A 14447-nucleotide genomic window follows, 5' to 3' on the forward strand; every position below is an offset into this window, starting at 1 on the left:
TTAACAAATTTTTCTTTAATAGCGTAATGTAAAAGCTAACTGGCAGCTCCTTCATTCATTGAACTAGAAGCGCTAGTGCGTTTCAAAGTTGCTTTTAATTTTATGCTTTTCAATTTTGTAGCTTCTCCAACTATAAAAAAAGATAAAAACAAAAGTTTACGTGCCATTGTAAAATAATGCTTAGAGGCGATAACAATTAGTTCAGTTTAGTGCGGAAATAAAACAATATTAATAACTTCGTAACACAGTTTGGCGCTTTGTCAGCCTCAAACTTCAGCGTAGAAAAATTAAAATGTGAAAATTGTTAATAGAAATATAATATGCATTTGGTTTGAGAAATAATAGATAGCGTTCGACAATTCGCAGACATTTTATGAATTTGTAATTATTTTACTGTTTTGTATTGCGCACCCGTGGCGTACTCACATACACTTGAGCCACTTCATCATGTTTCGAGTTATATATGCATAGTTACTGTTATTTTACTACAACCGTACCATATAGTAAACTATGCATGCTTGTATGTATTTATGTATGCATATAAGTGAAATCTGTTTTATAATTGTATTTATTGTAATTGCTAATTTGCGCATGAGTTAAGCGCTGATATAATGTTTCCTCGGATGTTTTTTGCAATAATCAATTTTCGAGCATTTTCATTTTTCCCTACTTCACTTTGTAGATTGTTAGTCAAGACATTTATTCAGATTAAACTTTTAAATTTCAGCGTTTAATTGATGTGTGTATGCGTGTGAATTTATTAATGTTGGTAACTAGAATATTATCTATTGATTTAATTGGTGTTACGGCTGCTGGATATTGTTTCGCTCTTGCTCCTTTTGTTATTGTAAATATTTTTTAAAATTGTTTTGCATATCATATGCATATTGCAGTTATGTATTACAAATCCGCAGTCTTCACATCAGCAGATATAGCATTCGGTTTTGTCTTCTCATCCACATGGTTATCCTCATTGGTAACGGCGTTTGGTGCGTCCACAATGTCCTTAAAAAGACGTGCATATTTGAAACGTTGCTGACATTTAGCACGGTATAGACTCAATTCCGCATCGCAATCGCCGAAAACACCGTCATGCAGCGCTTCGTAGATTTTTGAGGCTTCCTTTACAAGAAGAATAAAATAAAAGGGTATATTAATAAAACACACAAGAAAAAAAGCAACAAAAAAAAAAAAAAGCAAAAAAAATAAAACAAAAAAAAAAGCAAAAAAAAATAAAACAAAAAAAAAAGCAAAAAAAAAATAAAACAAAAAAAAAAGCACAAAAAATAAAACAAAAAAAAAACAAAAAAAAGAAAACAGAAACAAGAAAAAAAAACCACAAGAAAAAAAGACAACAAAATAACAAGAAAATAACGAAGAAAATAGGTTAACTTCTGCTACACCGAAGCTATAAAACCCTTCACAGGTGCATTTCTTCTAGTATAAAAGGGTATAAAGAGATATTTATCTTGATTTTGATAGGTCAGTTTGTATGGCAGCCAGAAGCTATAGTAATCCGATCTGAACAGTTTCTTCGGAGATTGTACCGTTGCCTTGGACAATGATCCATTCCAAATTATATGAAGATAGCTCGTCAAATAAAAAAAATTCCCATGCAAGCACTTGATTCCGATTGTTCAGTTTGAACAGCTTCTTGGTGAAAAAAGGGCGTGTACAAAATTTCAGATCGATAACTGAGGGACTAATACGCTGTATATATTGTATATATGGACAGACAGACAGACGGACACGGTTAAATCGACTCAGCTCGTCACGCTGATCATTTGTATATATAAGCTTTATACTCTCCGACTTTACAAACATCGTGGCAAACTTATATACCCTGTTCAGGGTATAATTATTCAAATATTTGGCAAATTGACATCACTATTACACTACTCACTTCAAGTTTAACTTTATTTAAGTCGTATGAGGTAATCAAGTTGATGGCGGTATCCCGTTTACTTGGCTCCAGTTCATACATGATGCGTGCGCCTTCGTAGAGATGCATCATGGAAGCATCTTTTTGCACCACAAACTCTTCGTTAAGTTGTTGTACACTCTTTGTACCTATCAGTTCTTTGGTGGCCTTGTCGATAACAATTTTAATGCTCGCATTCAACTCGGTGTTAGCTGTCAGCTTGGGCAATGCCTGCGCTAGCCTAGCTATGCAAGCGTGTACCGATGAGTGCGTCGCATCGATTGCCATAGCACGTCTAATGGATTGCAACATTAAGAGAAGCTTGTTTTTGCGGCAGTATATCTCGAATGCCAATAAATGCGTTTCAATACGATCTTTGGCCAATTGTTGTAACGGTTTCAGAAATTCAATAGCCTTTTCGAGTGGATCATCCGGTCGCTCTAGCTTCTCTGGTATAAGCTCATCCAATTGCGGCGCTTCTGGATCGGCTTCTTGGTTTGCTTGCTGCTTGGATTTCTGATGTTGCTCGCGCTTGACTTGCGCTTGTGCCGCTTGTGCGTTTTCAAGTTCGGCTTTCTTCTTGGCTTTGCGCTGCTTGCTGCGCAACTTTTTCAGTTCCGATGGCGGAAGATTTTCTGCAAGTATATATAAAATTAAGTTAACTTAAATATTCTAAATACTTAGTAAACATAATTCATACCAGAATCAATTTCTTCAATGGTTTCTTCCGATTTAAGTGGTTTATCGTATAAGCGTATGTACACCTAAAAATAAATTTCGGAAATGAATACATTTGAACAAAGTATGTCCTTTTCACATTTTTACTCACCTCTATGGCACATCTTGCCGCTTTGAAATAGAAGGGATGACGACGTAACACATCTTCTAGTCGCAATAGTCCGATATACGCACGTAACGTCATCTTGCGCATACAGTATGTATGGAAGTCGAACTGATCTTCTATAATCTCCGAAAAGTGACGGTCCACTTCATGACACTTCTTCAGTGCATCACCCCAACGACCCATGCGCTGGTAAGCCAGTGCACATTCCGTTTGGAACCACATGCATTGCATTTCATTTAGGTTCTCCATGGCAGTAACACCCTCACGTGTGAATTTCGAACAAATCTCTTCAGCCTCCTTGACCATATTGGCGCGCAGCATATATTTGGCGCATTTTGAGTTGATATAGCTGTGGCAATTAAATAAAAAATATTGTATTACAACGAAATAAAAATATAAAATCCATATAAATAAATTAATTTTAGCTGAAATTACTTGAATCAACTCAAACTCACCGATCAGCGGTGTCCATACTCTGCGCTTCATCCATCCACATATAGGCTTCCACGGGATCTCCAGCGTGCTTGTAGATACGTCCCTTGGTCATGAATAACTCAATGAGCGTGGGTGTATGATCAATAGCCGCGTTTACGTATTCTAGGGCATGTTCTGTGTCGCGTTTGTAGTCATAATGTTGTGCCAAAAACAAAGCAGTCCATACCAGCGCTGACGCCGGCTCCACAGGTAGATTTGCATCGGCATCTTCTCTCGAGAAGTGCCCCGAACGTGTCAAATTTTCATAATATTGTAAGGCTAGTTGTTCGATAATTGATGCCTTTTCTGGCACACGATGTAATACACGAACATTTACGAATAATGGCGGTACGCCTTTACGCAAACCACGACGTAGATAAGAATCAAGTGCCGACCTAAATGCATCGCCACTTGCCACATCCAATGGCAAACGTTTAGGACACATAGCTCGCGGGTAAATTTCCTCAAATTTTTTGAAAGCAGTTAACTTATCTGCGGGTTCCGTGAATTGACGAGCTGCAAAGTATTGCGAATAGTATAGTGTGTTCTCGGGATTTCGATGAATCAACTCCTCAAAAATAGGTACTGCTAATTCGGGTTGTCCGAGTTTAATATACAGATCGCCAATTGACTCTTGCACCGCCAGCTTATCAACAATTTGGCTCTCGTATTGTTTTAAATGTTCGAGGGCGCGCTGAAGATTACCGGCTTCTACGAGGATTTGGTTTTGATACAATAAAAGTTCCGAATGGCGATAGTCATGTGTTTCCTACCAGTAAAATATATATATAACAAAATAAATTAATGGGGGTAATATTTAAGATCAATTCATTAATCTACATACTATAGATGCCTGTGATTGGCTGAAGGTTTCCAAAATACTATTGGCCATTTCCAGATCTCCAATTAAGTGATAACTCATAGCAAAACCAATCCAACTAGCATGTTGCGAAGGTCTCAGTGTAAATAGATGATGGCGGGTTTCCTTATAACCTTCTAGATCACGCATTTGTATCTGTAGCAAGGACAGATCCTTAAGAATTTGCAGATTATCCTTTTCCCATTTCAATGCATTACGATAACATTTAATTGCCTCATCATACTTTTTATCACTGCGCTGCAGTAAACCGTATACATGCCAGCAAACGTGGGAACGTAGATCTCTGCGCAGTCCTAGGCGTACATATTTGTACGCCTCTTCCCGGCGTCCCAGACCATTAAGTGTTAAACCTTTCATCGCCAACGTTTCACCATGTTCTGCATATTTGGGGTTTGATAGAATCTGCTTTGCCAGTTTCAAACCATTTTTGTACTGCTTCATTTCGTAACATTTCTAAAAATAAAAATCATTGAATAGAATAATTATGTATTATATCAAATTTTTAGTCAATTATTAAGAGAAAATTTGAAAAATTCGCATTATAATAGCTCTGCACCCCATTATTCACCCGCTAACCGCATTTGAGGTTATGTTTTGACAATATTTTGCACGCAAATATTCCTAACTTATTCCTATAAATTTTATTTATCCTATTCATTAAATAAAATCGTTACAGTTAATACAGTACCAAATCATATTAGGAAAACGTACTACAACTTTTTTCAAAACCCGCGGTTCAAGGATGACTCGTAGAAACATGTATGTCAATGGAAATAGTTTTGATGCCGCTTTAGACGGAAAATTCCATTTAATGATAAACTTTTATTTGTATGCTATTTATGAGCATTTGAAATATAGTACATCTATGAAACTTCCATATATTTCTGCACCTACCAGCAGCTTCCTGAAGAGCGCACTCTCTTTGGGCGGCAGTGGATCGCTGGAAGGCATCTTGCACACTTTACTTTTAACAAACTTACAAGCTTCACACTATTTGCACTATCTACGTTAATACAAACGGAATACACCAATCCTTCACAGAAATTTTCGCCACGGACGGTGAAAATTTTCACAAAAGTTCCGTGGAAGCTTGACCACGAGCAAAATTGAGATGTCGATCCGTGCTCGACAGAAAAGAAGAAGAAGGCAAACAGAGCAGTATTGGACACACACACGCACAAATAGTTCAATTAGATATGAAGGTAGAATTGTCAAAACGAGCAATTGACTTATAGTTCTTTTTATGCCAGACTTCAATATTTAAGTTAATTATTTGAAACAATTTTTCTTTTATGCTCTTTGATTTCGAAAATGTGCTTCATCTGTAATTTGAATTCTGTCAATCGTTGATAACAAAATCAGTCTCATTTTGCTTTTTTTACTCTGTATAGAAACAAAAAAGCGAATTTTCATATTTTCTAAATATGGCATCTAAACACAATTTATACGGCCACTGAAATGTAACTGCACAGATATATCGAACAGATCTATCTGCGAACTCGCATCAGCTGTTCATACCAATTGAATAATAAACTCCAGAGATAATTGCAAGGAAGCATGAATCAATTGACCAACAAAATTGGCACTTTTGTATGCCAAAGTGTACAAATTGCTGGCTGTGGTGTAAGTAAAAAGTTTATTTTGACATTATAAACTAATTGAAAGTACTTTTCAACAGCTCCAGCAAGTGCGCACCAAATATGCCGATTGGCGTATGATACGCGATGTTAAGAGGCGTAAATGTGTGGCTGAAAATGCCAAAGAGCGACTACGAGTAAATGCTCTACGCAAAAATGACATCCTACCTATAGAATTACGTGAAGTAGCTGACGTCGAGATTGCTGCCTTCCCTAGAGATTCGTCTTTGGTGCGTGTACGTGAACGTTGCGCACTTACTTCACGTTCTCGAGGTATTGTACACAGATATCGTCTAAGTCGTATCGTATGGCGACACCTGGCTGATTATAACAAATTGTCGGGCGTACAGCGCGCCATGTGGTAAATTGTTGCAGATTTTCTTTCAATTATCATGAAGTAATATTTTGTAAATAAATTTAATATATATATGTATTTAAAAAATAATACAATTATTTAAAATGAATTATACTAGAATTGGTAGTTCTGATTTCAATTCCTGCAGGCTTAAGCTGTTACATGACATGGCCACAGTACGCTTATACCTGTCTTTGCATATTTCAGGATATTTTTCCGCAAGCAAGTTGATAGACGCTATTAAACAAGTAAATATGTCTTAGTTTCCTGGTATATATGTATTTCATATCTATTATATTCAATAATTACCTATTATTGACTTTTGCAAGCGAACTTCAGGTCCTTCGTAGTGCAAAAACATCATATCTAACGCTTTTTTAATGAATGTTTCCCAAATTTCGTGTTCAAAACCATCTTTCTCGTCCTTACTTTTGTTAAATTTAGGACTTAATTTTGGTATGACCATCGCAGCTAATTCACGTATACCAGCAGATGGATCATCTAACCGCTGCAAGGTAGCTGTAAAAATTATAAATTAAACTTGTTGTATTACAAAAAGTAATTTAAAATACATACCGTAAGCAATTGGTTTCAATTGTTCCACATCTACTTCTCCAAAATTGAACAGACACTTTACTGAGTAGTGACGAGTTGCGACCGAACGATCTTCTAGTAAACTCGGAATGTATTTTCCAACGCATCCTGGCAACACTAAACGAGCTTCTTCAACAGCACCTTGCGACATAGCGCATAATGTAGCCATGGCCAGGGAGCGCATTGCTTCTGCATTTGCCCCGGCATGCCAAAGCAAATGTGGTTCTATTACTGATAGTACAAAAGTCTGCAAGAGTTCTGTACTTTCACACAGTTGTCGATTAATAGTTTCAGTCCAGTGTAGCATAACAACAGATATGCTAGTGAAAATCTTCACTTTAGCAGAATCATCACAATTCTTCCAGACTAAGATTATTTTATCTTGCAATTGTTGCAGATATGTTGCGCGTAATTTAGCTATATTGATCAAACCATTTAACAGTATAATGGGCTCGGTCAAATCATCTAGCGACGCATCTAGATTTTCTACATAATTTAAGGCGCTGACAAAATAGTTTTCATGTAGAACGTCAACAGTGATTTTTTGGCGTTCTGCCAGTTTAGTCAGTATATGTTGACCTAAATCTTGCAGTTCTACAGCATTCGTTTGCTCAGAGTCAAATGATAGTGCCATAACTTTAATAGTCGCTACATACGAGTTTAAAACGAGTTTATCATATTCGAGCTGCTCTCCGACTACCTCTGATTTTGACAATATAGTTTCAATCAATTTCAGTACATACAATTGGACTTCTGGTTTGAGCGTCTGTGAAAACTCTATATTAATTAACATTTCAGAAACACGAATTATATCTTCGATCTTGCTGTCTAAGCTAGCAGTAAACATTTGGTAAAAACATTTCAAATATCCCTCTTTGGCATTTTTTGCCAACCCATCGAATCCATGTTCGATCCAATCGTCATAAGAGAATAGTCGGCCCATTAAATCGGCAACTTTCATAGCTTCAGTAGACACAATAGTGTCAGGATCACGACAGGCGCGTGCAACATCGCCATAAATTTCGAAGAATTTTGCAGTCATTGCTGCCTCCGCATGTAGTACGAACTGATAGAGCAACTTAAGAGAATGAAGGCGCACATTAACTTTCCAATCGTTCGATTCGCGCGTGATTAAATTTAGTAGGCGTAGTGAACGTTGCACTATTGCTCGACAACCAATTGTAGGGCGTTCAACGCCGGGTGGATAGTTTTTTACAGGCAAATCGCCAATTTCTTGTTTGCTTAATTCCTCCTCATTTTCATCGTAATACTGCTTGCCACATTTAATCCATTGCGGACGTATTAAATCTACCACTTCCGGTGAATCATCTTTTAAACTGTTAATGCAATTATTAATTATATTATTATTCAGTAAATAACTTTATGAAAGGACAAATTGCTTACCAACATAATATAAAAGGTATAATGCGGTCGAAAAAAGAATAACGATCTCTTAATTCCAAAGCTAACAATATGCCCAGTTGACCACATTCGCGACGAACGAGTGGCATTCCATCCATCAACAACGGTGACACTTCCATTATCAAGTGAGATAAAGTGTCATTTTTCGGATCTACATGCAACGCCAAACGACCAATGGCCTCCACAGCTGATATACGGGCTAACGAATGTTTATGATTTAACATGCCATAAAGTGGTTTTGTCAATTTTTCAATAAATGGTTGTATTGCCAATGTGTCCGCAGCGTTCATTAACGCTACCACACATGCACTTGACTCTCTCTGTACCGCAGGGTAAGCATCCCGCAAGGCTTTCGCCAAAACGGAAACGATTTCAGTATAGCACTCCTGGAGTGACCGCTTATTTCCCGTACCCGTATACTTTTGTATGAGAGTTAACAATTGTTGTATGTAGAGCAAACGTATTTCCTCACTTGACTCTAAGGTCTCCTGTTGTCCCATACGCTCCACCAAGGTTGATATGATATTCATTAAATGGAAGTCATTTGGGGGCAATTTATTTACAAATTCGGTTACCGTTAGCACTGCCTTTTCGCGCACACTCTCGAAACGATCGGAATAACATTTTAGCAAATGTAAGTAGATCTCATCGAATATACAATGCAATTGTGCATAAGATTCATTTTCACAATGATCTTGTATGAGATTCAAAGCTGAAAGCTTGGTTCGGCGTTCATCCGACTGCAGGTTGCTACACATTTTCTCCATGTTTAAAGACATCTTGTGCTATTCAAAATTTGTCAAATATTTATTGAAAATAAATAATCAGAAATTACTAGATTTTTAAGCAAAAATATGTTGCTAGGTGACATGTTACCGCCTTCTCAAGTTTGTTTTGCTTTGTTTTTGTTTTTGCAAAATATTCACATTAAAATACTGCCATCGGTTTAAATAGTCATTCTCAATTGAATAAATTGTGCATGCCCGAATTGACACAGCGTAATCTGGCAGCTCTGATTTAATCAGCTGATCAATTTGAAACAAATCCTTTATCAACAACTGCCTGCAATCGTATAACGACGAAAACTGATTAATAATAAACAGGTTTACAATAATAATAGTGACAAATAGGCGACATCATACATGTTTATAAACAATAAACAAATTGCATTATTAAACACCTAACAAAATTAAAGAAGTGCAATGAGTGATTTAAGCGATAAAGTCGTTGCGGCGAAAACGGCGTTATTTGGCGCTTTGGGTGAAAATGCCCATAAATATTTGGCAAACATGAAGTTGTGGTTTCGTTATAAATGGTCCAAAGAAGAATTTGATAGTGAATCAAGAAAATTTCTTACGCCCGATAAAATGCACTTACACAATCAATTTCTGATTACTATACTAAACAAAATCGACGCATTTCAAACACCAGAACAGTCACCGTCACTTTTCGTATCACACAACAATAGCGGTCCTGCAGGCAGTACAACTGGCACCGCTAGTGGTGGTAGTAGCAGCAGTCGTAGTCGTAAACGCAAAAGAAGTTCAAGAGCGGTCAGTGATCGTGTTACTTTCGAACCATATGATTTTCTTGACTTCATAGTTGAAGACAATTTAGAATGCATTAAGCCCACGGCGGGAACCGATGCTAATGTACAAATATTGCCCACACAACGTTATTGTGTACAAGAGCTGTTTCTGCCCGATGCGGGTTTTGTGTTGGGCCGTTTTCTTATTGGTGCTTGGGAAGTGGGATTAACTAATGTCGAAGACAATGTGGCTGAGTATGTGGCAATGGCAGTGCAGGTGCTCTTAAAAAATCTTATATCGGCGATTGTAATGAATCGTAAACATTATAAAGTAACTTGCGATGGTTCGTTTTACTATGATGTTGGTGCACCATTAAAAGACCCTTCTCTGCGGAATACAGTTACGAGACAAAAAATTGATGATGGACCATTAGAACTTGATAAAGAAATTACTTCACCGAATTTTATGCGTCGTTCAAATGAAGACGGAGTTTTCTTATCCGCTTGTGAAGAAATGTAAGTACATATGTGAAATATCATTGCAACAATTTAACAACTATTTGTAAATTAATTTTAGTGAGCCACAAAGGCGTGAAATCATAACATTGAAGGATGCGCAACGAGCTTTCAACGATCACAATGTTATTGCATCACACTCAGTATATTCTATTAATATGGAGCGACTGACGCAAATGTTACACTAATTTTATAAATAAAATACATATAATTTATAGTATATACATTTTTTTTCATTCATTTATTTTAAATTTTAGTTTAAAAAACTTTATGCTTAAAAAATGAATCACTTTTGCTTTTACAATTTTGAAAATGTTGGTTGTTCCTTGGTTAATGCTGCTACAGCTGCAGTGGCGAAATCTTCGGATTGCAAGTTTAACTTATTCGTTTGTCGCTGAAAGAGGATTAAAATTTTCGAAAGTCAATTATCATAGCATAAGTGTGTATATGAAAATTGTGTCTTGCTTACTATATGATCTAAACCATCCTGATTTGGTCTAGGTTTTGAGTAAATTATATTTGCTTTTGTGGCCTGCACTGCCACTGGGCTTTTCTCAGCGATGATTGCAGCCAATTCCAATGCACCCTCGACACAAGCTTCCTTGGATGGATAAACTTTGCTAACCAGACCGAAGCTATGAGCTTCGGCAGCACCAAAACGTCTCGCAGTATAGGCAAGTTCCCGTGCCAATGACTCATTCCCCACGACTTTTGGTAATCGTTGTAATACACCTACATCTGCGGCCATACCAATGTCAACTTCTTTAATGCAGAAAAATGCATCTTCACTACAATAGCGTATATCTGCAGCAGTTATAAGGTCAACACCTGCGCCGATGCAACCCGAATGTACAGCTGTTATAACAGGCTTGGGGCATATTTCCAAAGAAGATATCGAATCTTGATAGAGTTTAATTGTGTTCTCTAGCAAAGCTGCTTTTCGTGCTACATCATCAACCGCACCTAATTCTTGACTCAACTTCATACCATCGACTAAATCAAGTCCTGCACTAAAGTGTTTTCCTAAGCCTGATAAAACAATCACGCGGCAGTCAGGATTGGTGCTAAGGCTCTCAAAACACTTTTTAATTTCACTAAGAACATAAATAAATTAAGTACAAGCACCACTATGTATACTTATGTACTTACACAAACAGGTCCTTGTTGAAAGCATTTAATTGTTTTGGTCGATTAAGCTCGACATGGTAAACAAATTGTTTTGGTGTATTGATATTTAGTGTATGATATTTCAAATCTCCATCATGTTTATGCAAAATGGTACTACTCATGTTGCGCTCCACTTTTGTGATAACAGCAGTCCGTAAAGCTATAACATATACATACAAATATTTGTGAATATAAACAATACAAAAAAAGTTTTATGGTATGGACTTTGAACTTCTTATCTGGATATACCTACCGAAAGGCGAAAAATATTTATTTCCAAATGCTCTTAATGCCATACCTTTAGTAAAATTTAAATAAGCGACGTTTTATTAATTTAACAAAGAACTAAATCAAAATGAAATGTTATTGTGTGGTATTGAGAGAAATCTATCACTTGGTGTACAGTAAAACTTCGATAATGTATCAGCCGATTGTGCCTATTAACCTTTTTGGGAATCCGTTTAAATAAATTTTGGCAAAATTACCATTCTTTTGTCGCCGCGATCGAAGAAAGAATAGAGGAATTGTTAACAGCAAAGATTTATTGTGGAAATTCCAGCAGAGAATGTAAAATAATCTGCATTCTCTGATACCAGCGCTTATGAGCGCGTTGCCAATTTACTACACATGAGTTCGCACCTGTAAGCAGAGAACGTATAGCCAGAGAATGTAAAATATACGAATCTACATTCTCTGCGTATAGCATACATCATATATGATACACGAAAAGTTATAACATAAAATATACGTTCTCTGCTGTAAGTGTAAAAATTAAAAACCATTTTCAATTAATACCAAAAGGAAAATTGTTAATTACTTCAAAACAAGAAGCTATTTGTAAACATTTTTTAACATAATTTTTAATAAACATTTACAATAAAAATTTAAGCTAGTAATTAAAACATTTTTATGTTTTGAAATTTATGTATCACCCTCTAAGAAATGTCATAATGTTTTAGCAGTAAAACTTTGTGGTGTGATTGTGCTCCAGTTTGCATTTTCTTTAATTAGTTATATTTTATTATTTTGGCACAAATGTTAAAAACAAATTCAAATGGTAGTTGTCGAAGTGTATCATCAAACTAAAGCAAGCATAGTCAAGATGACAAGCTCTGCAAGCACATCCAATGTGGCTAACACAACAGCCTCTGTATCTGGTGGATCTGCCACTGCTGCAGGCCCAAGCGCAAGTGGTGCTGAATCCGAATTGACTGCAAAACCAGCATACCCACGACTCTTTAATAAAATTGTACTAACGTTGGAAAACAGTCTTATCCCGGAATCAAAGCTCAATGCGACTCCATCGCATGTCGATGGCTTAGATCCAGAGACGGAGAAAGATTTACGTATACTGGGTTGCGAGTTAATACAAACGGCAGGAATATTACTTAAATTGCCTCAAGTCGCAATGGCAACAGGACAGGTTATTTTTCAACGCTTTTTTTATTCGAAAAGTTTTGTGCGATACAACATGGAAACTGTTGCAATGAGTTGCGTTTGCTTGGCGTCTAAAATTGAAGAAGCCCCACGCCGTATACGAGACGTTATAAATGTTTTCCATCATATTAAACAAGTGCGCGCTCAAAAGTAAGTACATTTACATGCCTAAGATTTCATAATATATTTTATGTAAATATATATGTTTTTGTTCCCAGGGACATAGCGCCAATGATTTTAGACCAAACATATACAAATCTAAAAACACAAGTTATAAAAGCGGAACGACGAGTTCTAAAAGAATTGGGTTTTTGTGTGCACGTCAAACATCCGCATAAACTTATTGTCATGTATTTGCAAGTCATGAAGTATGAAAAACATGAGAAACTTATGCAAATGTCGTGGAATTTCATGAACGATTCACTGCGCACAGATGTATTTATGCGTTATCAACCAGAAACTATTGCTTGTGCTTGCATATACTTGAGTGCACGAAAACTCGTAATCCCCTTGCCAAATAATCCACCATGGTTTGGAATATTTCGAGTAAGCGAAGATCATATAGTTGATATTTGTTACCGTATAATGGAGTTATATATGCGAGCTAAGGTGAGAAATAATAAATAAAAAAAAAACAGTATAGAGTCATTTATAGAGTTCCTATTCCTAATATTTACAGCCAAATGTCGAAAAGCTAGACGCTGCCGTGGAGGAATTAAAAAAACGGTATATGGAATCTCGTAATAAAAACAAGGAGCAAAATACTCCGCCGGCAGTTACCACAGTAGATCGCAATAACGGCTCACATAATGCTTGGGGTGGGTTCATACAACGGGCAATACCCTTGCCATTGCCAACAGAAAATAAATCACCAGATAAGGATTCACGCTCTCGTTCGCGTTCCCGATCTCGTTCTCGAGGTTCGCGTTCACCCAAATTCACATCACGTTCACGTAGTCGCTCACGTTCCGCTTCCAATGGTATTGGCGACTATAAAAGCCGAAACAAGAAATCGCATCGTTCTCGTAGTCGCTCACGCTCCCCACCATCAAATAAGAATAAGAAGAAGTCCAGACATTATTCACGATCCCTATCGAGCTCACCACACGTAAAACATCGCAAAAGGTAACATTTAAAAAAAAAAATGATATTACTTGCGTTTATTATTCTACGCTTTGTTGCATGCTTTCAGGAAATCATCCAGAGAACATGATCGTAATGATTATTATTCCAATAAGGAGCGTATGAGCAGCAGTGATAAATATCGTGAACGGGACAAGTATCAGGAGTATAAGGAGTCCAGCAAGCATCATCATGGTTATTCCAGTAAACATCATCACGGATATTCGAATCGAGGATCATCACATCGCGGTGGTCAGAAGCATCGGTCAAGCGATCATGAACGCTCCCGCGATCGTAAGAGGTAAAAATGTTCTCACCTATGTACCTATGTAGATTTGTGACTACGATCCTATATATGCATATGCATTGTGTTTAATTCGCTTTTGTTCACTTACTCTTTATTATAATCAATAATAGTGGCGAACTTAATATTATATGTAACAAGATATCAATAATAAACACCTCATTTTTGAAAAGCGAAGCAACTTGTATATTTACTGGGTCTTCGAAACTATCCAAGCTTTATTTGCTCCCTTAAAGGGTGTATGTT

General features: G+C 36.8%; 6 protein-coding genes across 9 annotated transcripts; 3 read left to right on the forward strand and 3 right to left on the reverse strand.

The window, feature by feature from the left end:
• Window positions 1-653: 653 nt before the first annotated feature.
• Window positions 654-5305, reverse strand: Naa15-16 (N-alpha-acetyltransferase 15/16). Its single transcript, XM_014246242.3, has 7 exons — window positions 5014-5305; window positions 4084-4572; window positions 3221-4008; window positions 2751-3114; window positions 2622-2685; window positions 1904-2556; window positions 654-1122 (listed from the first exon to the last, which is right to left on the reverse strand). The coding sequence occupies exons 1-7, from the start codon at window positions 5068-5070 to the stop codon at window positions 901-903; spliced, it is 2637 nt and encodes an 878-aa protein (XP_014101717.2). The 5' UTR covers window positions 5071-5305; the 3' UTR covers window positions 654-900.
• Window positions 5306-5567: 262 nt separating this feature from the next.
• mRpS14 (mitochondrial ribosomal protein S14) lies at window positions 5568-6231 on the forward strand. Its single transcript, XM_014246493.3, has 2 exons — window positions 5568-5742; window positions 5798-6231. Exons 1-2 carry the CDS (start codon window positions 5677-5679, stop codon window positions 6119-6121), a joined length of 390 nt encoding a protein of 129 aa, XP_014101968.1. The 5' UTR covers window positions 5568-5676; the 3' UTR covers window positions 6122-6231.
• On the reverse strand, window positions 6160-9033 carry Dnaaf5 (Dynein axonemal assembly factor 5). Its single transcript, XM_014246475.3, has 4 exons — window positions 8110-9033; window positions 6688-8042; window positions 6421-6630; window positions 6160-6348 (listed from the first exon to the last, which is right to left on the reverse strand). The coding sequence occupies exons 1-4, from the start codon at window positions 8904-8906 to the stop codon at window positions 6221-6223; spliced, it is 2490 nt and encodes an 829-aa protein (XP_014101950.2). The 5' UTR covers window positions 8907-9033; the 3' UTR covers window positions 6160-6220.
• Window positions 9034-9137: 104 nt separating this feature from the next.
• Window positions 9138-10391, forward strand: LOC106626699 (transcriptional adapter 1). Its single transcript, XM_014246511.3, has 2 exons — window positions 9138-10171; window positions 10233-10391. Exons 1-2 carry the CDS (start codon window positions 9330-9332, stop codon window positions 10357-10359), a joined length of 969 nt encoding a protein of 322 aa, XP_014101986.2. The 5' UTR covers window positions 9138-9329; the 3' UTR covers window positions 10360-10391.
• Window positions 10383-11976, reverse strand: LOC106626708 (delta(3,5)-Delta(2,4)-dienoyl-CoA isomerase, mitochondrial). 4 transcript variants are annotated; one of them, XM_070110362.1, is made up of 5 exons: window positions 11824-11897; window positions 11592-11636; window positions 11321-11498; window positions 10641-11265; window positions 10383-10565 (listed from the first exon to the last, which is right to left on the reverse strand). In XM_070110362.1, exons 2-5 carry the CDS (start codon window positions 11632-11634, stop codon window positions 10470-10472), a joined length of 942 nt encoding a protein of 313 aa, XP_069966463.1. In that variant the 5' UTR covers window positions 11635-11636; window positions 11824-11897; the 3' UTR covers window positions 10383-10469. The 4 variants fall into 4 exon arrangements, with proteins under 4 accessions (XP_069966463.1, XP_014102003.2, XP_036232010.2 ...); XM_014246528.3 differs by lacking the exon at window positions 11592-11636 and having other exon boundaries at window positions 11824-11976; XM_036376117.2 differs by lacking the exon at window positions 11592-11636 and having other exon boundaries at window positions 11784-11923.
• A 304-nt stretch (window positions 11977-12280) lies between these two features.
• LOC106625499 (cyclin-L1) lies at window positions 12281-14378 on the forward strand. The gene is made up of 4 exons (XM_014245325.3): window positions 12281-12925; window positions 12994-13384; window positions 13455-13900; window positions 13968-14378. Exons 1-4 carry the CDS (start codon window positions 12393-12395, stop codon window positions 14200-14202), a joined length of 1605 nt encoding a protein of 534 aa, XP_014100800.1. The 5' UTR covers window positions 12281-12392; the 3' UTR covers window positions 14203-14378.
• The last annotated feature ends 69 nt before the right edge of the window (window positions 14379-14447 follow it).

The sequence above is a fragment of the Bactrocera oleae genome, chromosome 5 (genome assembly GCF_042242935.1).
Source record: "Bactrocera oleae isolate idBacOlea1 chromosome 5, idBacOlea1, whole genome shotgun sequence".
In the NCBI taxonomy this organism is placed as follows: Eukaryota; Metazoa; Arthropoda; class Insecta; order Diptera; family Tephritidae; genus Bactrocera; species Bactrocera oleae.

Coding starts and splice junctions, on each gene's coding strand:
- LOC106626699 (XM_014246511.3), top strand. CDS start 9,330: ATGAGTGATTTAAGCGATAAAGTCGTTGCGGCGAAAACGGCGTTATTT. Junction 10,172..10,232: donor TTATCCGCTTGTGAAGAAAT/GTAAGTACATAT, acceptor AATTAATTTTAG/TGAGCCACAAAGGCGTGAAA.
- Dnaaf5 (XM_014246475.3), bottom strand. CDS start 8,906: ATGTCTTTAAACATGGAGAAAATGTGTAGCAACCTGCAGTCGGATGAA. Junction 8,043..8,109: donor ATACCTTTTATATTATGTTG/GTAAGCAATTTG, acceptor TTGCATTAACAG/TTTAAAAGATGATTCACCGG. Junction 6,349..6,420: donor CTTGCAAAAGTCAATAATAG/GTAATTATTGAA, acceptor CTTGTTTAATAG/CGTCTATCAACTTGCTTGCG.
- LOC106626708 (XM_070110362.1), bottom strand. CDS start 11,634: ATGGCATTAAGAGCATTTGGAAATAAATATTTTTCGCCTTTCG. Junction 11,499..11,591: donor TAAATATTTTTCGCCTTTCG/GTAGGTATATCC, acceptor TATATGTTATAG/CTTTACGGACTGCTGTTATC. Junction 10,566..10,640: donor AGGATGGTTTAGATCATATA/GTAAGCAAGACA, acceptor ATCCTCTTTCAG/CGACAAACGAATAAGTTAAA.
- mRpS14 (XM_014246493.3), top strand. CDS start 5,677: ATGAATCAATTGACCAACAAAATTGGCACTTTTGTATGCCAAAGTGTA. Junction 5,743..5,797: donor TACAAATTGCTGGCTGTGGT/GTAAGTAAAAAG, acceptor ACTTTTCAACAG/CTCCAGCAAGTGCGCACCAA.
- Naa15-16 (XM_014246242.3), bottom strand. CDS start 5,070: ATGCCTTCCAGCGATCCACTGCCGCCCAAAGAGAGTGCGCTCTTCAGG. Junction 2,557..2,621: donor CATTGAAGAAATTGATTCTG/GTATGAATTATG, acceptor ATATACTTGCAG/AAAATCTTCCGCCATCGGAA. Junction 1,123..1,903: donor TAAATAAAGTTAAACTTGAA/GTGAGTAGTGTA, acceptor CTTCTTGTAAAG/GAAGCCTCAAAAATCTACGA.
- LOC106625499 (XM_014245325.3), top strand. CDS start 12,393: ATGGTAGTTGTCGAAGTGTATCATCAAACTAAAGCAAGCATAGTCAAG. Junction 12,926..12,993: donor AAACAAGTGCGCGCTCAAAA/GTAAGTACATTT, acceptor TTTTGTTCCCAG/GGACATAGCGCCAATGATTT. Junction 13,385..13,454: donor AGTTATATATGCGAGCTAAG/GTGAGAAATAAT, acceptor TAATATTTACAG/CCAAATGTCGAAAAGCTAGA.